Source organism: Falco biarmicus, chromosome 3 (assembly GCF_023638135.1).
Source record: "Falco biarmicus isolate bFalBia1 chromosome 3, bFalBia1.pri, whole genome shotgun sequence".
Classification (NCBI taxonomy): domain Eukaryota; kingdom Metazoa; phylum Chordata; class Aves; order Falconiformes; family Falconidae; genus Falco; species Falco biarmicus.
In genome coordinates, this window is record NC_079290.1 from 52,575,044 (window position 1) to 52,598,925 (window position 23,882).

Genomic DNA, 23,882 nt, shown 5'->3' on the forward strand with positions numbered 1-23,882 from the left:
TAAGCAGTGGCCATAACCTGCAGGGAAGTCACTGCTTGCCTCCAAAGAAATGAGCTTCCCTTCTGTGCTGCAGCATCGCCATGTATAAACTTGGTCCCTGTGCATAGCCAACCTCTGTTTTCTCTGGCTCTTAAAAACTGCAAATGAAAACAGAAATTCATCTCAGAACTTGCAGATTGAAGTATCCTGCTCCCAGTCATACTACAGTTGTTAGTTGGAGGCTGGAGTGTTTACAGTGACAGAGCCAAGGTTTGCCAAATGTGGATGATCCAGTTTTGGAACTGGAAAAAATTATTAAAGAAGTATTGGCATTTAATGTAGGTGGTATTTAATAAGCATGGGACTCGATTAAGCAATTACTTTTTTTCTTTCATGGTCAGCATTCCCTCTGCAACTGCCCTTCAACAAGGGAGAGGTTTGCAATTTTTGAGTTTTTTAGGAATTGTATAGAAATGGATCATGTAATTAAAAAATGGTAAGACATCTTATTTGCAGTGAACACATGAATAGCTGTTGCAGTGCTGCTTTCATGATGCATGATGAAGTAGCCCCAATACTGGTCATGGTCAGAGTGCTTTTAGGAAGACAGCTTGTGTAGGAACATACGGGCTGATATTTCAGTTCAGCGGTATGACGCTTTTACTGTCAGGCAAGGATGGGTGTTGGTGCTTTGTTTAGGTGCTGTTAGCGAATCATGGGTTTCTTAGTCTCAGGCAATAGTATGAATAAACTTGACTCATGTTTTGGAAAGAGGAAGGCAACTTGAGGAAGGGTGGAGAATTGCATGTGATAGTTCATTGCTTCTCTGACTTTTATTTGGGGGAAAGAAAACAATGCAAGTATTTGCCTGTAGATTCTTTGTAGTGGTTTAATTATACTGCGGGTATGTGGGGTGGGGAGGAGAGGGTGAGAAGATAGAGCTAATCCATATTTGATCATAAGAGACAAAACTGTTACTGAAGATGAGTGGCCTGTGTTCTCTGTTTTCTTATGGCGTCTGATTTTTGTGTAAGCAGCAGTGTAGGAGTATGTTGAATAGGTGAGAACCAAGTTGCATAGTTGGTGGATGTGAGGACTGCCGAGTTCTCTCCCACGTAGTTAAAATGTGATTAATGAAAGGCTTGCATAACTTGTGTTACCGAGGCAGCGGGAAAAAAAAACAGATTGGATATGCGTGGCTGTTTTTTAAGGTATGGTTGGCTGAGAGAAGTGTAAAGGGCTAAACCTGAGCTGTGCTGGGGCTGGGAGCTGAGTCATGCCAGAGGTGTCTCCTGCCTGAAAGGTCCTCCTCTCCAGGAGGAAACTGCTTGAAAAGGCAGGGAGCAAGTCTTACAGGGGGAGACAGACTAGAAGAAAAATGGAAGAAAGAAGAGCATATGTATCACCGTGTTCTGTTGTCCTCAGTCACGTTTGACTCTTCCTTGTATTTCCTCCCATAGCATGGAAAGCGTCTGCATGCACCGTAGCATGGAAACACTAGCCAGGTGTTTTCACAAGTCTGTTAATCCCTTTGGTGACAAAGGGCCTTTTCCTATAAAGCAATCCTGGGAATCAGTCTCGCTCACAGTTAGGAAAAATCAGGGCTTAGTAAGGACAGACCTGCCTGTTGTGAGGGAGCCGGAGGGACCGTGAACTCCCCACTGCATTCACTCCACCTTCTCGGCTCGGTCTCCCATGGCAAAGCGCGAAATCTGTTTCCGATGTAATTGGTTAGAGCAAATAATTGGTGTGAGAAAAATTGTGGTTTCCAAGGTTCTATTTAAAATATACAGCTACTTCCAGCTGCAGACTTAATTATGTAGTCACTCTTGGACCTGCCTTAGTAATCTCTTTTTACACTCACCTGTCCCACCCAGTTTTAGTGGAGTAACCACTTAAACAGATCATGGCATGTGTGCCATGACTGGAGTTGTCTCTGTTTTCTTAAGAATAGAATATTCCTAAGAATATTTCCTGAGAATTTCCTCAGACGCTTTGAGGGTGACCCATACTGTAATTATTTCCCTGCAGTCCTGGATGTAGAATCCAGCCTTCCTTTAGGTAACGTTCCAAAATTATACCTATGGATTGTAAGGCAGAGAAAAAGCATACCAGAGATGCTTTGTATTTTCTTCAAAATTTCTTTGCTACTGTCAGTGAAATTAGTAGAATACCAGTTCTTCCCTTAGGTGCCATTGGTGTTAGTTTGTTGTGGGATGGAATAATTACTTGTTGCCATGGATTATAGGAAGCATGAAAGTAAGTCTCTGAACTGAAACACAAGTTTCAAATAACACCATATATTACTATTGTGGTTTTCCCCAAAATTGTAAACCTCTGTTGCAGCAAGCTGAGGATAATTTTCATATGTATTAGGAGTTTCCTTGTGAGCAGAAAACATGAGGTCCTAGAGGTCGGATGATTTGGTAGAAATTAGTGGATACGTGATTCCTCCAGCAAATATATCTGAATTTCCTTCAAAATATGGATGGGACCAAAGAGTTCTCCAGCACTGCATTGTGGTTTTGCCACTTTTCCAGGGGCTTTCCGAGGTCCCTTATCCCAGTGTGCTGTGGGTGGAGGGGTAGTGCTTCCCAGGGAGCAGGAACTGCTGTTAAGCAGCCTGTCTGGCTGGCTGGGCTGCCAAGGGATGTGGTCCAAGAAGCACTTGGAAGCTAGTTCTTGGAATGTCCTGCTTACCTAGAAGCTACTTACTGTGCCGTGCAAAGGAAGGAAACCTGGAAATGGTGCCTTCATAGGAGCAAAAATAACTGGTATTAAGGAGCTCTGTATACCTTTTGATATTTTATATTTTTCTGTTCCCCCTCTACACCCCTATAACAACAGTTTGCCCACAGTTATATTTGCCCCAAATGTGAAAAACAGGAACTTTTTAAAGGTTTAACGGGCTGTGGGACAGCAGACCCAGGGAAGTCCATCACCTGCACTCCCTGCGTCAGAGCAGGTCTCACACCTGTTTAGCCAAATCCAAGTTTCTGGAGGAAACAAGCAGAATCCTGGGGCCAGACAGTGTCAGAGCAGATGGTCATAATGGTCTCTTCTGATTTAAAGTCTTAACAATTCTCACACACACCAGTTGCTGTGTTGTGAATTGTGTAGGAGGGTGCTCTCTGATAGAATGGGAGCATGAAATCAGGCAGGAATGGGGTGTGTAGTAGCCATTGCCTACACAGTGGAAAAGATTGTCTGGTGTGGGCAAAGGGAAAAAAAACAAAACCAAAAACCTCCATGGGAAGTATCTCTCCACTGCAGAGACTGAATGGGGGAAACGTCTGCTGCTTCAGGCTGAGGGAAGTCTCATTCTTCCACTGACTTTTACGGATACTGGAGGACAGTGAAGGGAATGCAGTTTGTTGTAGTAGCTGAAGGGGATGGGTTTTGTCCAACTTGATTCCGGGGCTAAACTGCTTGCTTTATTTTTTACTGTAACTGCAGGGGGCTGGTTGGAGAGAAGGAAAATGAAATTTAAAACTTCATTATTCTTGGCCCATGTTTAGTATCTACTAAGTGTTCCTGAAAGTTCACGTGGCTGTTTTAAACACGCCTTGAGAAAGGCTGTTTTCTGTGTGTTTAATGCAGACACGTACTGAGCAGGACTGCAGGTATGTAAGAGCAGTCTGCCGTGATATGCTGTGCTCTATGAAGATTGTTCGTATATCATGCTTGAGATGTATAGCTGACACTTGGAGTACTCTGTCTAGTGTGGCTCTTTCAATTGCTGGAAAGCCAGGCAAAGCACTCCAGTCCTGATCAGGCACTGCAGCTGGTGGAGGAGGGGAAAGTAATCGGCAGAAATGCAGAGGATTTGGTAGGGACAGGGCTAAAAAGGAGAGCTGGATTTCTGGCTGTGTTTGTGATGGATTTGACAGACACCAGAGTACAAGAGAGGGAATTACAAAGATGAGCTGGACATTATCTGTGGGGGCTTCTGGTTGAATGTATCTCTGAGAGGACTTTAGTGTGTGTTAAACTTGTACTTTTTTTTCTGCCTCATTAAGTGGCAGGATTAAGGTTACAGGCATAGGAATGGCTAATTAAGCAGTGCCTTGCAAAGGGATAGAATGACAAAGCTGAAATCTCTGTATCTGCAAGTGTATGATATTCAATTACTTCATAGTGATAAGCAAGATTTGGCTTCAGGTGGCTGTAGGGTGGTGTGACAGTGATCTTTCAACATATGGAAATGTACTTTTTTATCATCTATTTAAAAACTAAAAGAGCTCTCAAGTATTCATATCAAATGAGATAGGCAGACATAGAGATATGAAAAGTCTGCTTATGCAGAAAGCTGAAAAAGGAGCCCCAGAGCTACTGGTAAATAATCTGGATTACATCTCTGTGGTATTGTATTTATGCACAGAGTTGTTTTGCTTTATGTTTGTTTTCTGTAAGGTAAAGTGCTTATGTTGCAAAGATAAACACTGTGTAGAATTGGATTTTTAAATCTCCAAACATCTGAAAAAAAAAAATAAGCATATTATTCTTATTGCTGTTGTGAAGTTTTCCTAATTCATGATGCAATCTGTGAAGTCGTTTTTTAAAAAAACCCTACTTCTGTTTTGCAGGAGAAACTGTAGAAGGCCTTCGAGAGAGTGATTATCTTCTGATTCATTCATGTCGGCAGTGGACAACAATTACAGCTCACAGTCTGGAGGAGGGTCACTACGTCATAGGGCCAAAGATAGAAATCCCTGTACATTATGCAGGTAAAGCTATTGTTGACCTGAAATTCAAATTCAAAGAGAATGAATTGCCTACCACTTACACTGATCGCTTTGTTTGACAAGAGGGAAGCTAAGTCTTTGATGCCAGTGTCTGTGACTTAACTTTTTAGTAATGTTAGACACATCTATTCAGTAGCCCTGGGAGTAAGTCAGTATTGGACTGGGTGGCACATTGACAGAACACATAGCTATGTAGAAGAATTGGTTTCAGTTTGAGTATAATGAACTGCCAGTGCTTCTCATCTGTGAATGTGGTGACAAAAGTGTGAAAGTTTGAAAATTCCTTGACATGTTCGATCAAAGGTGGAATGGGTTTTACACTTCATTGCGTACTCAGGCTGAAGGGGATTTTTGAATATTTCCATGTTAAAAGCCAGGGACCCTTCATTGTAATAGTGTGGTTTTACACTAATGCTTCTCAGTACTTCCTTGTCACCGTCTGCCTTTTTGGATGATGCATAATACTGTTCCAAGCAGATATGATGCAACTAATCCATATTTATTTTACAATTTCAAATTACTTTCCTAGGAAATTATTTTTAATAACTGTTTCCTACTGCTCAATGTCCTTATTCACAGGCTGAATGGAACAATACTAAATGAGTGGGAAGTGCTTATCTTACTGCAGTAAATACAGAAAATTGAAGAAGCTGGAAAGTGTGAGCAGGGCAAGCCATGGCTACAAAGCAAAGATGTGGGCATTGTGTTTTACTTGGTCTTCTGTAGCCAGTTGTCAATTAAGTAATCTACTTGGCTCTCTTAAGGTCTCTTTTAAGATGCTGGTGCAATGAGGGTGTGCTAAGTTGTACAAGAGCTGACTGAAATGTTTTATTTCAATCACACCAGTGCTGCAACTGCAGTGATGCATCCTATTTCAGTGATGAAACTTACACCAGTTGCCTTCTTATGTACTGTTTCTCCTTGGAGTTCACTCTGGGAAGGTTAATTTTTTTAACGGGCATTTAAAAGCTTTGGTCTGATGGCATACAGTGTCATAATATACATGGCTTTAAAATTCTCCGAATGTAACTTTTTTTAATCTTTTTTTTTTTTTTTTGTCTTTTTGCACCTCCTGGCTGCTGCATAACCTTCAGTGCTGTGGTCAGATAAACACTTCACTTCCTTCAAGCAGATGCATTTTAAAATCCGCACTGTGATTCCTGGAAGAAGGAGAACAGAAAAAAAAATGGTTATTGGCATGAAGTAAGGCTGGATCTTAATAGGTTTACTAAAGCTTTGGTTTTAATTTTTAAAGCAATTAACCAAGATCTGCTAAGTGGGTTTCCTGACTCTTCATACTTCCATTCATTCATAGTGTAAATTTACATAGATACCAGCAGAATCAAAATCTGTCCCCCAAGATACTGCAAAAATATCTTCCTTGTTTATGTTAATGCAGGAAAAGAGTGTGCATTTAGTTGGCAGAATACGATTTGCTGTCAGACAGTCTCCAGAAAGTTCCCTGCTATAAACCCTTCGTTAATGAGATGAAAATACATCAAAGTTCAGAAACTGCCGTGTAGTGAGGGCACTTAATAAATATGTGATGGGCTTTGATGCTGCTGAAGAAACTTCACAAAAATGGTCAGTGCTAACTTGGGGTACCAGAGCATGTCTGATGGTCTTGCCTACGAGAAAGGAGAGACAAGTCTAAACATGTGAAGGTTTAGTTAGCAAAGTACTGCAGTCTGGTGCTTGGGTGCTAACATCTAAGTGCATTTAGAGACATCTTCCATACCCTAAAAATCAACTTATGATGCTGTGGATTACCATGCATAAGCTAACACTGAATGACCTCTCAGGGCTGCATTGTGCAGCGCCTTGCGTTTATTGCTTCCTGGCATCCAGAACCCCACACTACAGAGGTGAATGTAGCTGCCTAAGAAGACTTGCTGGGCTGGGCACTGATCTGGCACAGTTAAGCTGCTAGCTCTGGAGCTAGCCATGCCGTCTGCTCTGCAGTGAGCTCTGGGAGGTGGGAGTGCTTCAGAACCATTACCTTTCTGAGGAGGATGTGCTGCTACCAAAAGGTTAGTGCCGTCAGGTGGTGATTGCTGTGGGAGCTGGCTGGCATAGCCCTTCGTTTGCATGTGGGAACTTTCCATCGTTGCAGAAAACACAGCTAGAACAGTCAGCAGAATGTTTATATGAGACTCAGTCATTAGTTTTTGGGTTTAGAGGAGGGATTTTATATCCTTGTAGGCAAATGTTTGCAAAATGTATTGCTGTATAAATTTTGGATTATAGGACTGACTTTTTGCATGCTTTAACTTTAAACTTCTGTCAGGTTAGATGCACTGCCTACCAGAATGACCCTTAAAGATGGAACATAAGTGTTCATTAAAATTACTTTCTAGGTTTATTTTGGCTTTAATGGAATAACTGGGTTTTTTTAACCCTAGCAGACTTTTAGTGTAGCAAATTGCAGCATGATTTTGGCTGCAACAGTTGAGCGGGAAAGGAAGTTGAAACTGATGTTATTCTCCTGAGATTATGGGTTTAAGTACCACAAAGTCATCACTCACATATATAAATATGAGTATAAAGTAAATCTTATTTTGCTACTTGCTAAATTGGGTTTTGATCCTCTTATTAAACCTAAATACAATAAAGCCTTATTAAAGAAGGAAAATGTTGTATTTTACATTTAAGTGAAATCTCATTAAACAGATTCTGAGTTCTGCAGTCCTGCTGATGGTCTTTTCCCTGCTGGGAAACTGCTACCCTGGTTGTTTCTGTTGGGGGTGGCTGACATGGTTAATTTTTGCTGTTGCTGTCAAAGAACAGTCATATATGACAGCTGTTAGTCTAACCATTCCCTCTTGAATACTCTTTACAGTCTGCTTCTCTTTAAAGTTAAGGTTAATGTAGCATCGAGTTCAATTTTCGTGTAATTAAAACCAAATGGCTAATGTGTTTCTGGCTTCTAAAACAAAAGAGGTCTTCAAGTGCATATAGAATGGAAAGGAGATCAGAATTACTGTCCTGATAGTCCCTTGTCTTGGTGTGAAAGGGTGGACTTTACAAGAGTCCAAGGTAAACCATCACAACAGAAGGACGTTGCCTTGGTGTCCTTTGCTTTCCTCAGGTACGTAATTCACACTTGGATACTTGCAGGATGGTCTTACTAGCTTTCTGTCTGAACTAGTTTTATATTGTTCCTGGATATCCTTAATACTAAATTTCTGCTCTAAAAGAGAGTCCAAAAGCAACTCTAAAAGAAGTATCATCCATACCCTCCAGCTGATGTCAAGTGTTACTGCTAGTTTTGGCATAGGCAGCACTGTAGTCTTGACTTTGATAAATGTCTCCCTTAGTAGCCTCTGGAAACTACTGGTTTGTGATCTGAATTTGGATGATACAGGCCGTGTTGGTATCTTGCAGAATTAGACTTCACTGTGCTGATGCTGCTTATCAAGTGGAACACCTCTCATTCCTTTGCAGAGCTACCAGCACAGGAAGGTGCATCCCAGGGGTCTGATGGCCATGTCTCAAGCATATTCTGTGATGGCTAAAAGGCACTGAAGACATCATCCAGGGTTTGAACGCTGTTGCCCTTGGGTGTTGTCTGACCCTTTATGTGTTACCTTCCATATATATTCTATATAGCTCAAAACTATCAGAAGTGGTTTTGAGGATTCATCAGCTCAAGCCACAGGGGTCTTCTGCTCTGACTCTAAATGGCCCAGATTCAACCTGGTGTAAATGCTTGTGCTCTGTGGCCATGGTTCCTTATGTATGTGGATTACTGATGTGACAGTTAATGGAGTTGGATATGGTTGCTTAAAACCTGCTGTGCAGGAAGAGCAGCACAGAGGGCCGTGGAGTAAGCCACATGCCCGTGCGCACCCCCACCTACACAGCGTAGCCCTTTCTTTCAAAGGCCATGCTAGTGTTGGTGAGTGCATGCAGTGAAAAGAAAAAGTACTTTGGGATGGGTTGGCAGCATCTAGGTTACTGTGCCCCAAATACTCACTCCTACATTTAATCAAATCATAACAGAACCTTTACTGTTGTTTTTTAGGGCCTTATCTCTGTTGTTGCAACTGATGGTTCATTTGCTCTCCTGCCCATTTGAGGCTTTTTCTGTTCTTAGAGCAAAGCTGTTCCTCTTGAGATTATGTTAAAAAAAAAAATATATTTAAAGATCCAACCTCTTTTTCTTTAAGTTTTTACTCATCTTTGCCCAAAGTTTGGAGGGAATACCTCTTGTGTCACTGCTGCCATCTGTGTGCACATAGGCAGCAACTAAAGAAGAAAATACTTTTATGAAGACATTAGAAAGTAACTCCCTGTTCCAGGGTGTGCCACACTAACACATCCGGGGTGTTGGGAATACCCTTCCCATGAACTCACACCTCCCTGCCAGGCAGTGAAGGTATGCAAGTGCTAGTACGGAGTGATCGCTGGTGCCCAGTCCAGTTGCTTACCTGAGTGTGCTGATAGCTTTCTTAATGTCCTTTACATTTCCTCATGTAAAACCTTGTCATGCGTGCCTTCCCCAGGTGGGGTGCCGGGTGGGAATGAGTCAGAAGTCCCTTCTCTGGTGGCAGAAGTGGTGTACAACAAACATCCTACCGAAACTTGTTTCTACTGGTTTGATTTGTTAATGATGGAGTGGTGCCTGATGGGCCTGTTCCTCACTGCGTCACGCTAATGTGGAGGAAGATGGTCTCTGCAGGCCTTCTCAAGAGTGAACTTGCCTTCACAGTGGCGGAGTAGGAGAGCTCCCTGAGATTTTGTGATTTGCAGCTGCAGAAGTCCAAAGGCATGACACAGCTTTGCAGTCCCAGCAGGTGTACTGCTGCCCACTCTGGGTTTGTCAGACCTTGGACATTGAGGAAGGACAGCACTGAAGTATGGTGCGAGTTAGGCATCTCCTAGTTGTCTTGAGGTGATGACAGCAGCTGCTGTTGCTCAGCACCCACCCTGAACCTGATGTATCCAAGGTCTGGAAGAGCCTGGATTTTTAATTTGGTGATACTGAGCACTTAGATGTTTATAGTACGTTGGGTCTTCTCTAAGTATGCTGTACAGCTCCTTTGTGGCCCTGGAGAGAAGAGTAAACATTAGACTGGCAAATGTCTTTTGCTTGACGCCTTTATGGTGTCTGCTGCCAACTTGTGTCACTTTGGGGACAGAGCAGGTGCTTCCTTGTCTTATGTTCAGTTTGGACTCCTCGCTCCCTCAAGTGCAACTTCATGCTGTCTGCTGATCAAGGAAGGTGGTGTCGGATAAAGAGCTCTTTGTCTGGGGCTTTGCCTCCCTGGGAACAGTGGGTGGTGTCAGGGAGAGCTACGCCTGTTCTTCTCTGTAAGTGGAGCAGTACAGCTCTGGCAGGGTAATTTTAAAGTTCAAAGAGGTGGGTGAGATCTAAGACAGGGAGGGACACTGCTCTGGAGTAGGCAACTCTACTTAGGTGAGTCCTTTCCAGCCAACAGGTACACCACTCCCTGATATGAAATGCGTTTTGCATTTTAATTGGTGTTTTGCTTTGAATTTAACCTGGCATCCAGCTACCACAAAGCTCTCCTGGGGCTTTTGTGCTGTGCAACTGAATATAAGGCGGAGAGAACAGCCTGAACAGTGCTTCCGAGAGAGGCAGGCTGCCATGTGTCTATGGGCTGGTCAATAATTAATGAATGTATGTCCTCAGAAGAAAACCCAGGAAAAAAAAAAAACCAATCCACCCACATGTTTAACCCCCTGGAACACAAGTTTTGTTTTGGTTTGTTGTTTTTGATTCCAAAAAATCTTGAAAAAGCTTGTATGATCTGAAAAGCAGTTGGAGGTTTGAAAGCTTTTTCACAGGTACTGCTAATAAAAGCATTGCCACTAGCTTATAGTCTTTGTGCTTTTAAAAGATAAATATGACTCCTGTAGCTCTGAATACTTGACTGTGATGTTTCCTGACAATTGCAACCCTTTACTCCTCATAAACAAATAGAAGAAAGGCATTTTGTTTTTTGTGCAGAAGTTTGATTGCAGAGTAGATGCTGGGTATCGTAGGGTGAGATACCTAGGTGTTTGTTTTAGTGAGCAGATTGTGCCTCTTCAGCTGTCTGAGATTAATGTCTGAAACACTTCTAATTGTCCATATAGCATATTCTGTGCTTTTCTGACAGAGAAATGATTATGCCTTAAAATATATTTATCTACTTATTTTTTATTTAATTGCTGCCTCCTTTTTCGCTATCAAAGACTGAGTTTTTCTATTCTAGGCAATCATGGCTTTGTAGTCTGGAAACTTCATGTTCCTGGGTTTTTCAAACCTGCCACCTTGAAATAACAGATGAACTATTCTTCTATGCATGAGCAAATATCTATATTCTTAAATTATTTCATTTTCCCCCAGAGAGTTACCTTCAACAAGGTCAGTTTCTATCAGACTTCCCTATGGTTCTGTCTGTTATTCCACTTTTCTGTGCCTGTTTAAATTTTGGCAAATGCCTCACCACTGATCTACAGTGCAATATCAAATCACAGGATCAAAATGCAGGCACTTGAAGTTGCTGGCAGAAATCACATATTTCTTTTGCACCCGTGTATGTGCATGTTCTTCCTGTTCTTTCATCCCTCCCCCTTTAGCCAGTCTGGTGAAGTAGCAGCTTTTTGCCTAAATTTAATGAAATGGTCCCCTTTTTGCCTGACCATCTGTACTGGTGGCCTTCTACTTTGCACTTAGTTTTATAACTGTTAAGATGGCTCCCTGGTTTTTGTTTGCTTGCTTACTTGAGTTTTGATTGAGGCACTTGTCCTGAGACCCAGGAGTTTGTTCTGAGTATATACAGTACTTGCTTTCTAGTGTTGTGCACTGTCATCTTCCCAGAATGCAAGCTATTGGGTCAGAAATACCTTCTCAGTGTAGGGAGATGGTTCATATTTAGCTTCTAGTGAAACAATGGTGTACAGTTCTTCATCAGGTTGCACTGCGGAGTGTCTTTCACTCTCAACTTTGTCTCTCTGGAGTCAGCCAGACTTTTTGCAGTGTCTGGTTTCCTTGAAGTTACCCTCCTCATAAATGTGAGTTAGCAGGCTGTGAGGCTGCTTTTCTCTTTGTATATATACAGCTTCATGTCTATGAGAGATTTCTACAGTTGCCTATAGAATTTGTAGAATTTGCTTGATGTTCAGTTTGGTGACTGGATATATCAAAATTTGTATTTAGCCCTCTGGTAAAACCCCATTCAACTCTATTTTAGTTCCCATCCACCTTCTAGTTTTGCTGCCTGGCCCATCTGAAATGTCTGAAACTGCTGTAGAGGCTGCTGCTCTTTCATGCAATAAGAACGGTTGAGTTAGTTCACAGGGTAGTATTACTCCCAGTAACTGAGAAAGAGTCTGATTATGTCCCAGAAGTTCATGGAAAGAAAATACCTGCATTTTCTCTCTTGCTTTCCAACCTGGAATAAGTGTTTGTCGTTTATAGACACCCAGTTGTACTACAAAATTTGTTTGGTTTCATGGGATTTGCTTGGTGCCTTAAAGGAAACAAAAGCTTGTGAAGATAGTGCTATTTTTCAATACTAGCTCGTGAGTATAATCTTACTCCTGTTTAAAAAAAAACTAAGTCTTGCCTCAGCATTGAACTTTGTGTTTTGTTTGCAAGAAGGGAAAAGGAGTAGGAGGAGAGAGGGAAAACTTGCAGCCTTTACAGCTTATGATGTGAAGTATCACATTCCTCTCAGACTTGCAGTTCTTGGCTGTTACTTTAAGTCTGCAAACTTGCGACTTGCTGAAATTCAGCTGTGACCTCATAAGCATTCACTGTAAGGTGGATTTTTTGTTTTGTTTGCTTGTTTCAGATCTCTGTGGGCAGCAAAGAAGCTGATCAGAGTTGCATCAGTTAAGAAAGAACTCTAGAGGCTTGTACAAAAGAAATGAACTTGGGAGGATGACTTTTTGAAAGATTGCAGTTGAGGGAAAGGTAGGATAGCAGCCAGGAAACTGCTTCCCAGAAGGCTGGGTGATGGACTAATCACACAGGATTTGCTTGGCATTGCTTGAATTGCTTTGCCTTAGCTCTTGGCTGGTATAGTGGAGCGCTGGGCTGATTTGCACGATGCTAGAAAGATTTAAGCACTTGGGAGAAGGGTCTTAAAAGCTGCCTAACTTAACCACTAGGAAGCTGAGAGGAAAAGGCTGATCCCTGCTGGGAATTTGAGGTGTTTTTAGAGCTTCACTCAAGGTTCCGGTCTGATCCCACGATTCTGACCACTTGAGGCTGCCCTAAGTACCAGCTACAATGAAACCGGGAATGTGGTTCCTGACTTCCCAAGAGGAAGCAGTTCTCCTCTTTCACGAGGTGTAACTTAAGGATTTAAAAGGGAGGAGATGCATGAATGCAACAGGCAGCCCTGCTGGTAAGCTCATGCCAGCGAGGTTGGGGTAGGGGTGAGCTGCCTGTTCCTAGACAGTGAACAAGGCACAAATTGTGAAGCTGCTTCACTCTTTCCTACCCTGAAGTAGATGTTCAGGCATGTAGAAAACCATACAGTTAAAAAGCTTCAAAGGGAGTTAGAAGCTCAAAGAGGGTCTGTTAGCCTGTAATTGTAAGTCTGGAACTTCACAGGTTTCCCAAAAGTAGGAGTTTTACAGAGTTAATGCTACCCATCTGGCCTCGAAGTTGACCCTTGACGGGAGAAGAGAATAAAGAGAAGGCAGTTGTAAAGGACATGGTTACTGTTTAATCATTCAAAAAATATGTGCTTTCCCTTCTGTGCAAACCTTGAGGAACACTCTTTATAAGATCTGTTTGAGCTGAAAGGGGGTGCGTTTTGAGTTGATAGTTTATATGGATAATGATGCCTTTTGTTAACCTGTTGCTTGGTGCTGGTGTGTGGTTTGTGTTTTTGTATGAACAGAGGCAGGTGCAGAAGAAAGCAAGCATACGTCACTGCTGTGATATCTTTACAGAGAATAATGCAGTCACCAGTGCAACTACCCCATGACTCTTACCTGGATTGTAATGCATGCTAGTAGCAGATGCTTTTGCAGAGAAGTACAAACCTTATATGCTTAGCTGATTTGCATATAGTTTACTGCATTTTTATTTTTTTTAACTTCATTGAGCTGCCTCTTCTGCCTTTTGGTTTCACTTTGTTTCAAGTTCATCCCCTCTTCTTCCTTTGTTGATATTCTGACTTGTTACATGGCCTAAATCTGCGTGGGAATTTGGGAGGGAAGAAATTGCCATGAGCTTCCTATGATCAGTCTAAGAAACTTCTTTTAAACTGACTGTCCTTTTTGCTTCTTGGGGCTGGAGGGGAAACTGTTACAACTGAGCTAACATGGCAAAGAAGCAAGGCAAAAATGATGAACGTGTTTCCCTTCTGTAAATACAGAACCCAGGCAGGAATGTAGAACAGGGTTTTTGATAGGTCATGTGTGTTTGAGGAGGGAGCTGCGGAGAAATATGTCGCACAGGATGATGTCATGTTGTGAATTTTTGGATGCCCAAACAGATTTATTTTTTTTTTCCTGGAGCCAGTGTTTGCTGCTCAAAACAACTGATAGGAAGTGCGATAGAAATTCTTCAGTCAGCATCCTCCCCATGGAAACCAGCACACTTCATGTCTGGGAACGAGGGCTGGTCACGTCAGTGCTGCCTATTAAAGCAACTGACATCACGGGTGTCTTAAGCTTTGACTGAACTACTGTGCCAATTGGTGCCAACAGGAAAATAAAACCATGCTATTTAAGCCATGTGTAACTCTGTTTATATGGAGAATGTAATTTGTGTGTTTAATTTAGCCTGTGATCCAAGACAGTAATTCTGCTGTGTCAGGGAAGGGCACTTCTGTGCGCTTTGAAACTTCGAGGAGTGGAAAAACTGGCTTTTTTTCTGTCGTGAACTGTTTTGTAGAGATTTTCTGTTCTCAGTTGGCAAAGATTAACTTGTGTTATGTGTGTGTGGGAAGCTATTAACACTAATAGCAAAGGTGACCATTATTAACTGGATAGGAGGAACATGAGTGTTTAACTTTTCATTCTGAAGGACCTAAGCATTAGAGGGAAACTGAAGCCTGTACTTATTTCCCTCACAGCTTTATGTACAGGCGTGAAGCTCCATTTCTCCACTCATACCCTTTAGTGCAGCTGAGACTCAACTTTTCTTTTGAACCAGAGTGCACAGTTTGATCCCAAAGACGGGCAGAGCAGCAAAGAAGGAAATGCATCATACATGCGTGCACTGTGCAGGAGCTTTCATGAGTGTCCTCAAACTAGGAACGCCTGGCTGGGGAGCCACCTGTCACAATCTACAACACTGACAAATGCTACTGTCATCTTGGATGGTTGATAGCCTATGTAGAGTAAGAAAGTTTTAAATCTAAATGCTAAGAAGGTTCTGTTTTTCAGGGCAGTGACCTTCACAGCACACTCTTTCAGTATTTGTCACCAGTTCAACCTTTTCTGGTTCATCTCGCCTGAATTCTGTATTGCGGTAGGCTGGGAATAGCCAGCCAAGGCTGGCTGGCTGCGTTTGGCTTTGAAATAATTCGAGCTGGCTGCGTCTGCTCCTTGTTGCCTAGTTTTGCAGTGCTTACCTGATCCCTCTTTTTTGGTGTGCATAGGGACAAGTTCATCATGTGAAAGGTCCTATTTTTGTCACGATGGCTGCATGCTTGCACAAAAAAAGTAGAGGGATGTTCAATTAGGATGTATGGTCACATCTGAAGGTTTCTGCAGGTCTTCACCAAAATAATGGGAAGTACATTTGTTGTCTTCTGCCAGAAGAACAGGTTTGGCTTGTGTTTTGGGTTTTTTGGTGTTTTTTCCTTTTTTAAATAATTAATACTGTTTTGAATGTAGGCAAGTGTGAGATGTGTATCTGTGGAGGATAAAGAGTGTTCAGCAGGAAGTACTGATGGGGGAAAGCTTTCTGATTAAATGCTGCGTGGGCCCCTGTTTCCAAACAATAAAGACTGTGTAGGCCAAGTGGGACTACTGTGAAGCTTGATGGGAAAAGTGAAACCTTAGTGACATAGAGGGACAGGGTGGCTTGCGTAATCCAGTTCTTTGGCTACTGTGTCCCTGCTAGATTAATTACTAGGGTTCAAAGTATATGTGGGGAATTAAGACATTTGTTACACACATGGCTTCACCAAAAAAAAGAAGAAGAAAAACAAAGTAATGCTGTGGTTTAAGATTCGTGGGTCTGAGCTGAGAGGTTCTTAACCAGTGCAACTTGGAAACCTGGAATGAGCTTCTGGGAAGGCTGTGGCCCTTAGAGTTATTATAGGGGAACGGCTACAGCATATCTTGGGGTGCTCTATGAGAAATAGTCTTAAGCAGAAACGAGATTGCAGTGTGATTGTAAATCAGCTTTAGCCTTTTCTAGACATTGTTGGGATGTCAGATGGGAGAGATGGTCATTACTTGTTAACTGCTCACGGTATCTACTTTTTCCTGTGAAGTGCTTTCGGATCCTTCAGGAGGACAGTTGCTATCAAAACATAATGTGAATTTAGACAAACTTCCTAACTAAAACTAATGGAGAACCTGAGTCTGGCTTCAGACTGGTGGTGTCTTAAAACAGTATGTAAATAGAAGAGAGACTGACAGATCTAGTATGCCCGTGATCCTATCTGAAAAACTTCTTTGTCTAACTCTAAGAAAGAGGCTGAGAGATGCACTTGAAATCTTAAGGGGTTGGGGTTTTTTTGTTGGTTGTTTTCCTTCTTGTCAATTTGATTCCTGCTGACTGACCACTACCCCATTGTGGCATGCCTGCGGGTTACCTGTGTTTATCTACTGATGTGCTAGTACCCACACTGCTGAGGATACACAGCACAGACCCAAAGGTCTGCCAGAGCTGTTCTAGATAGGTGGTTGGGAGCAGATGTGCTTGTGCTGCCTTCCCAAGCTGGGAGCACCATGCACAGACTTCTCCATAGCAGACAAGCTTGGCTGATCTTGTCAGTTTGTAGTCATCCTGCTGGGTGTGGGGATGAGCAGGAGAGATGTTACGGCAGCAATAGGGAGGGAGAGGAACAAGGGGGTGATGGCAGTGGAGGGGGGAAGCAGGAGACAATAGCGGCAGCAGCCTGGGTGGTGATGGAGGGCAGGAGCAGGAAGAGGTGGTGGGACTAGGGCTGCCCTGCAGGAGGTTGGGAAATGCCCAGCGTGGCAAAGATGAGGCACTCTGCCAATCCCACTTTGGGATCAGGGCTCTCATTTCTAACCGGTAATTCCCTCTGTGTACCGCATGCTTCTCAGTACTTTGCTTAGGAAAATTTCTGGTACCATTTTAACAAAAAGTTGCTTTACTGATCTGCGTTTCTGGTTAGAACTCTAACAACTAGAATTAGTCTGTCTAGAAGAAAGAGACATATGGCAAGCAAATGGCCCTTTTTAATGAGCCTCCCACTCAGCAGTTGGCTGCTCACTCAGTTTGTGTGTGGTACAGTCTTAGAGCAGCATCTCACTGCCAGGGAAAAAAACCCACCTCCTGCAACCTTTTGGTGGGTTTTCTTTCAGGGAGGGGCAGTGAGGGACAGCACGACACAGATTAAGTATTATAAAAAGACAAAGCCTCATGTTAGCTTCTTCAACAATTTGTTACCCAAACTATAAGAAGATGTTCCAGAACCTAGTTTAGAAAGCTGGAAAGCACCCAGTTCTTTACCTTTCAATGGTGGTTGGGTACCATATGTACCCTTTTACAGCATGTGGGGTTTTTTAATGATAAATAAAATCAGTAACATAATGCCTAACTTCTGAAAGTCACAGTGGTCTAAAAGGCTGCAATAAGTGATTGCAGCTGGTCTATAAAATCCTATTTAAATTAATTTCATTAAATACTTGATGGAAAATACTGTATTTGGTTGCCAGTAGTGGGTCTGGAGGATTGATGGGACCATTGTTCTTAAACTGTAGGTGCCACCAGTATGGGAGCATAATATTTATGATGACCAGTCTCTGCTAGTTAGTAACAGCCGTGTGACTGACCTAAGAGAAATCCATTGCCGAGGTGTAGCAGTGTAAGGAATCATGCAAGTAAAACCATATTTATTTATGTCCAGATTCCTCCATTCAGCTTTATGACTTCAGATGAACTTGTAGCAAGGTCAGGCTGTCCTTCAACGCTTAACCTTGCCTGCTGAAGAATATTCTGTGCTAAGGCAATGACTTTTAGTATTGGATCTGTGGTTGATGTTCATTCTCATACTGGAGTTAGTTTGTGTATAGCAAATGGAAGATGCTTTGCTCTCAGTCATCCTGCTACTGACTCCCTCTGAAGCTCTGCCATGTCTGATGTGCAGTAGTGCCACTTTTCCTTCTTGCTGTGATTTCTAACACCTCTCCTGGCTGCTCAGTGATTTGAAATTGCAAAGTACTTTGCCACCCTCTGTGTGCGGTTGGGGCTGCCCAGCTCTCGGCTAAACAGAGAGGGTTGCTTGTGCAGACTTTGGCTTTGAGCACTGTGTCTGCATGGTAGTTTGATTGGATCCTTTGTCACTGTAAGAAAGAGGCTGGTTAAGTATTTCTGCAAGAAAAAAAAGAGAGATGTGGTTCAAATCTGTTTCAGCGGGACTGCCTGCAAGAAGAGTGGGAGGTACTGGAGTTCACTGGGGTGGTTGCAGCAGCAGAGTGCACCTAATGCTTCACCTGGTACTATTTACTCTCTTTAGTTGCCGTGAATAACATTCTTGTTCCTCTTTCAGAAGAGGAAGGGAAGCTATTAGCAGCAATGGCTGTGCACATCCAGCTCTTTTGATAAGATATGAACTAGTAATTGCAACTTAAAATAACTTCTCTCAGCCCATGATGTTAGCTGCGCAGTTGTTATCTAAGCAGCCTGGAAACAGAGCTGTGCCGCTAGCCTCAGACACTGCTAGGTCTAGTGTCTGACAGACTGGTTTGAAATCTGGGGATGAGATTTTCAGCTGGCCAACACAGTCTGGGTGGTTTTTTTGTAGACTTAATCTGCAGTCTCTCAGGCTTTCTTCCAACTGTGTGTGTCTAGCAGGGACTCTTGAGAACTTCTCCCTCCCCAGACCGTGTCTGGACACACGCCAGCGGAGCACGTATGTACAAACCTTCTCTATGTCAAAATGCTGGTGAACAATTATAGCAGTACGATATGGAGGGGAGGAGGGGGAAGGCATTTGACTCTCTGTACTTGCCAAGTCATATTATCATAGCAAGGTGTGAGTAATAGCCGCTCGCACGCGCGCTCACTCTCTCTCTCTATATATATATGTATATATACACACACACAGAGAGAGAAATGCCAGACCTCACTTCAATTTGATTTCCAAGGTATCCGTATGCCAGAAAGCAGACTACTTCCAGATACCTTTTCTTTATGTGTGAGTAGTAAAAACCATTCAGTATGAGTGGGCTGAACTTTTTTGGGGGGAGAAATGCGAATATATTTTAAGGAATTTTTGCTCTGATGGACAAGTAACTAAAAAAAGCAATGCAGCAAAATAGTCTACATTATTTTGCTAATGTGACTGAGCTAAACTGTGTTGTTTACTGTTGGGATGCATGTAGGGGGATTGATCTATTATTTTTTAAAAATCTAGGTTTTCTATTTTAAAGCTTAAAGGGAGTGTATAGTTTTATAGCATGGTGAATTAAATAGGATCTATCAGGAGTAGGTAGGTCCTGCTGACTGTATAGTAAGCAGCAGAAAGTTTTTGCAGTGACTGATGCCTTCCTATCTGGGAATAAACTGGTATCTAGTTTATTTCTGTTGTCTTACATTAATCTGAAAAAGGGTAGGGTAAATTTAATGCAACTCAAAAGCAGGCTTTTGAATCTTCTGTATCTCTGGTTACTCAAAAAATAGCCAAAAGAATTCTTTCATATGAAGTTTTCAACAAAACTATAATGCTTTAGACATGGAGATAAATGAAATACTGAAATACATTAATGTCACAAATTACAAGAACACAAAATGAAGTTAAATAGTGTGCTTGAGGGAGATGGGCAAAGAAGTCTGGGATGCTGTGAAATTCCTGTATGACAAATTGCCACAGCTTGTATACATCTGAGTGGATGTTCAAGGAAGCTGGTGTTTCCATTAGAAAGTTTCTGTAAAAGAAGGTTGCAACTGGTCCTTTCCATTTTGAAAAAGCTGGGAAGGGGGTTGAGTTGTAGACTTAGAAACCTAGTAAGTATCTAAGGCCTATGAAAATCAAATTTCTCTTCCTCAAGTTTTCAAAACAGAACCACTATATGAATACTTCTGAGAGGATTGCTCTGCCCAAATCAACAACACAAAGTATCTGCTGCCTTTTTTAGTACAGGGCTACTTTTTTGGGGTAAGAACATTTTCAGCTCGTTGTGCTCATAAGCTGCTATGATGGATAGGAGCTGTATTGCATATATAGACCCTCACTTTGAAGGGCCTATATCGTAGGAACCATATATGTGCTTTACGTGCATATTTCTAATGTTTGCTGTTGTGTGTGGTGATGATGGGTATTGATTGTTTTTCGTAGTTACTGGTCCAGTCACAGTGATCTTCAGATGCATTTATAAAATAGAGGAGAAAATAAGCATTACTGCCTGGGGCTTCACCTTGAGCAACAGTAAGTCTTGCTCTTCCAATTCTGAATCAAAAGTTTCAACTGTTGCATTTTGAAAGGCAGCACTTGAGTAACACTTCATCATGTTGATAGTTTAGTTGGATCAGTTTAAAACAAGCCCTTTTTAAAGGCTTAGTTGTTTGTGAAGCTTAAAATGTTGTGTGGATAGCTATTTGGAAAACTAAAATGTGGGACCTGGTTGGTTAGCATTTGCTTTAGGCTTCAGTATCATTCACTTCAAAAGCAATCAACAATAGAAATTACATGGACTGGTTTTGGCAGATGAGGCTTTTTGTTTCTTGCTTTCCTTTGTTGGAGGCATGATCTTGGGAACAGACAGAATACTTTGACTAGCATTGCTATAAATATTAGTCCCCCCTCCAGGAATTCTCTGTACCAAACAAATAAACAAAACTGTTTAAAAAATGTGTCCTTTTATCTGAGGAATCATTAAAACGAATACAAACACCTTCTCACCTATATGTCTTCAAACACTTTCTCTGAAATGGATTTAAAAATAACTTTGTTTTCTTCTATTTGGGGTCTGTTTGTGGTATGCAGCCACAACTCCATGTTGTTGCAGGCTAGAGCATGTCGTATCATGGCTTCTTAGGCCAGATGAGTTTCACAAGTCAATTATGCTTATAATTAACAAATGCTGTAACTCAGAAATTTGTGTTAAATGATCAGGTTTTTAGTTCAGAGCTTAGTAACCATCATTAGGTAATTCTTCACCAAGTATAGTCTTCATTTGAATTGCTCATCAGTCACTTCTCTTGGTAAATCCTCACTGGAGGAAAAAATCCTCCTTTCTCTGCTGTAGGAAGAAAGTGGTTATGGCATGTGGGTGATGTCAGAACTCTGGGGTAACATTTGGACTAAGCAAAAAACCACAGGATCAGGGAAAGAATAGATGAAGCTCTTCTTAACCAGGTCAGAGGAAAACTGTCTACTCTCTGTAAATAATTTTGCAGAAGTACATAACGTTTCCTGAGTCGAGCCGTGGATTTTTTTTATTTATTTTTCAAGAGATTAATAATAAAGTCCTGCTAATTTCAATGGAAGCAGAGCTAGATTACTGATAAGGGTTCTTGAAGAGCCTGCTTCTGAGTATTCAAAAAAACTTGTATTCTCTGGTATTCTGCTGATACTACCATGTTTAAAAACTGAGAAATATGAGGAAGCAATGTGGGTGACTTCTGCTTGTTTGAATGCAGTGACCCTGGATCTAGGGGCTCACTTCCATGAGAGGAGGCAGAGGCTACAGATGGCAAGGTTTTCAAGTCCTATTCGGAAACAACTAAGATTCAAAAGTGTGTTGCCTTAGACTTTGAACCTTAATCTAGTGGCTGTAAAAGAATGTACATCTTTATCTGTATAAAAAAAAAATTATAGCAAAATCAGTTTAATGCCCAGGGATGGATGAAGCTAATGCAGATATGAGGATGCTTATATTTGTTTAGCTGATTCCATAGTAAAGGTAATTAGAATGTAATGGTAGCAACAACAAAAATGTGATGCCATATTGAATGTATTTTGGTTGGAGTAGCAACAACAACAACAAAAATGTGTACTTACAAACTTGGAGCATGTAAGTACAATTAGTAATTTTAAATGCACTGAATAAGTCAATCCCAGCCACCCATGGCAATGAATTTATGGGTGTTGTGTTTTTGGAGCACCAAATTTAGGTTCCTTACTCTTAGCTGCTATGGCTCAGAAACGTCGTAGCAGTGAAGAACAGTAAAAATCTGTTTTCCACTGAAGACAGCAGGTGCAAGACCATATACAAAGGACTTATATTATTTAGTAAGAGCACCTCTTCTTGTAAGAATTGGGCTGCAGACTGTTAGAACCATATCAATCAAATATATGGAAACAGATGCACTTGACTGTTGTTTCTCCTCTTTTCCTTTCCAGTGGATGTAATTGCACATACTAAAACAAGTGGATAGATTAATTCTGTATAATAACTTTTTAGTTAAAAAAAAAAAAAAAAAAAAAACAAAAACCAAAACCAAACTGCTGAAGTGGTGCTTTCCTTAAGTATTCAAATCTGGGGGGTTTTTTGCAGCCAGGTAAATGTACAGAATTTTTCATCATGAATGGAACGTATACAGTGTAGAAGTCAATAACACAGTAAATGTAGAATCTCATAGTACTGTTTCCATGGATGTCTTTCAGTCTGTTGGTAGATGTTTTGGTGGAGTTTTTGGCTTTATCTTTCCAATTTATTTTGCAAACTTCTCTACATGAGGTTTATCACTTATGATTTGTGGGGACCTAATAACTACAGTGTTTGACTGTTGTAGAACATCCAGCTAACAGAGATGACAAAATTTTGTCTGCGAACAGTTAGAGATGCAAGAGTTCCGAGCAACGTGGAAATCAAACTTTGGGTGTTGACACCAGTATTCCTTTAAATAGCGCAAACAACCAGACAGATGATTGTTAGCAATGATTTACAAACCCACCAGAGATTTGACTGCATCCAGATAATAATGCAAGATTTCCCTTTGAGCTGCAAAGTCAGAGTTATTTTGTCAGTAGAGGTTGTTAGGTTGCTGTTCCTTTTTTTGCTGTCATTTTGAGCCTGTGAGTGGCATCACCTGAATGTTTTTGACTGCTCAACAATCTCATGTTAACTAACACAAAATTAAAGTAAATGTGGAAAACAGCTAAGAGTTTGCTTGTATAGAGATTTGGTAAATTTCCCCCCAAAACAAGCAAGCATTTCTTCTCTGCCTGGCAAATCCTTTTATTAGAATTTTTTCCCTTTATGCTATCAGACTGATTTTTTTTTTTCTATTTATTTGTTTGTTTGTTTATGTACTACTTGATTTCCCTGCAGATGTATTGGCTTCAGGCATTGGCGACTGACCCGAGTTATATTTGTGGAGTTGATGTCTGTATTGTATTGATTGTGCTATTCCTAAATATAGCAAAGTCACTTTTAGACTGTTCTCTCCCTGTTGTTTTGCAGTCATCCAGAGATGCATGTTCCTCTGTGGGCTGTTAAGCACCACTATTCTGCAAGTTCAATACTTCAGCGTTTAGGTTTTGAGTAAAAGCTCTCTGGTCTTGAGAATTGCAAAAAGTAGTAGTTTTGAAAGTATCTTTATGTTGTAATTGACTAGCAGAAATTTTTAGCAATCTTTTTTGAATAGCTGTTGATGGTGAGAGTAGATTTTAGGCCATTTAAAAAAACTAAACACTTCCTTCGTTCGTTGTGCAGTTAGCAAGTCCTGTATATCATTTGGCAATTTTATATATATATATATATATGTATATGTAGGGTGGTTTTGTTGGTAGAATTCATTATTACTTTCTAAAAAGTTACTGATATATGGTCTTAAAAGCTGCTTTGTGTTAGAAAAAATCTTGCTCAGGTCCAAAATACTGGCAATAGGTTTTCTAAGGTTTCTTCAGTTCTGTAAAGCTCTCGAAGAGACTGCTTATTGTTGTGGTCTTGCAAGGACAAGACGGTGGGGCCATCCTGGTGGGTCTTTGTGAGATGAATTGCTTTCCTGGCTATGAACGTGCTGTTGAAGGTCTTCCTGTGGATGCAGCTCGATGGTTAGGCCCAGCCAGGAGGAAAAGGAGAGCTTCCCAGGTG

The 23,882-nt window shown here is 41.4% G+C and overlaps 1 protein-coding gene across 2 annotated transcripts in view; it reads left to right on the forward strand.

The window, feature by feature from the left end:
- GAREM1 (GRB2 associated regulator of MAPK1 subtype 1) overlaps positions 1-23,882 on the forward strand; it is a 107,119-nt gene that overhangs the window by 22,918 nt on the left and 60,319 nt on the right. The window contains exon 2 of one of the 2 annotated variants that reach the window (XM_056332470.1): positions 4,566-4,706. In XM_056332470.1, the coding sequence (XP_056188445.1) occupies positions 4,566-4,706 (141 nt within the window). Of the gene's footprint in view, positions 1-4,565; positions 4,707-23,882 lie in introns of those variants that run through there. The other variant, XM_056332472.1, reaches the window with a different exon arrangement.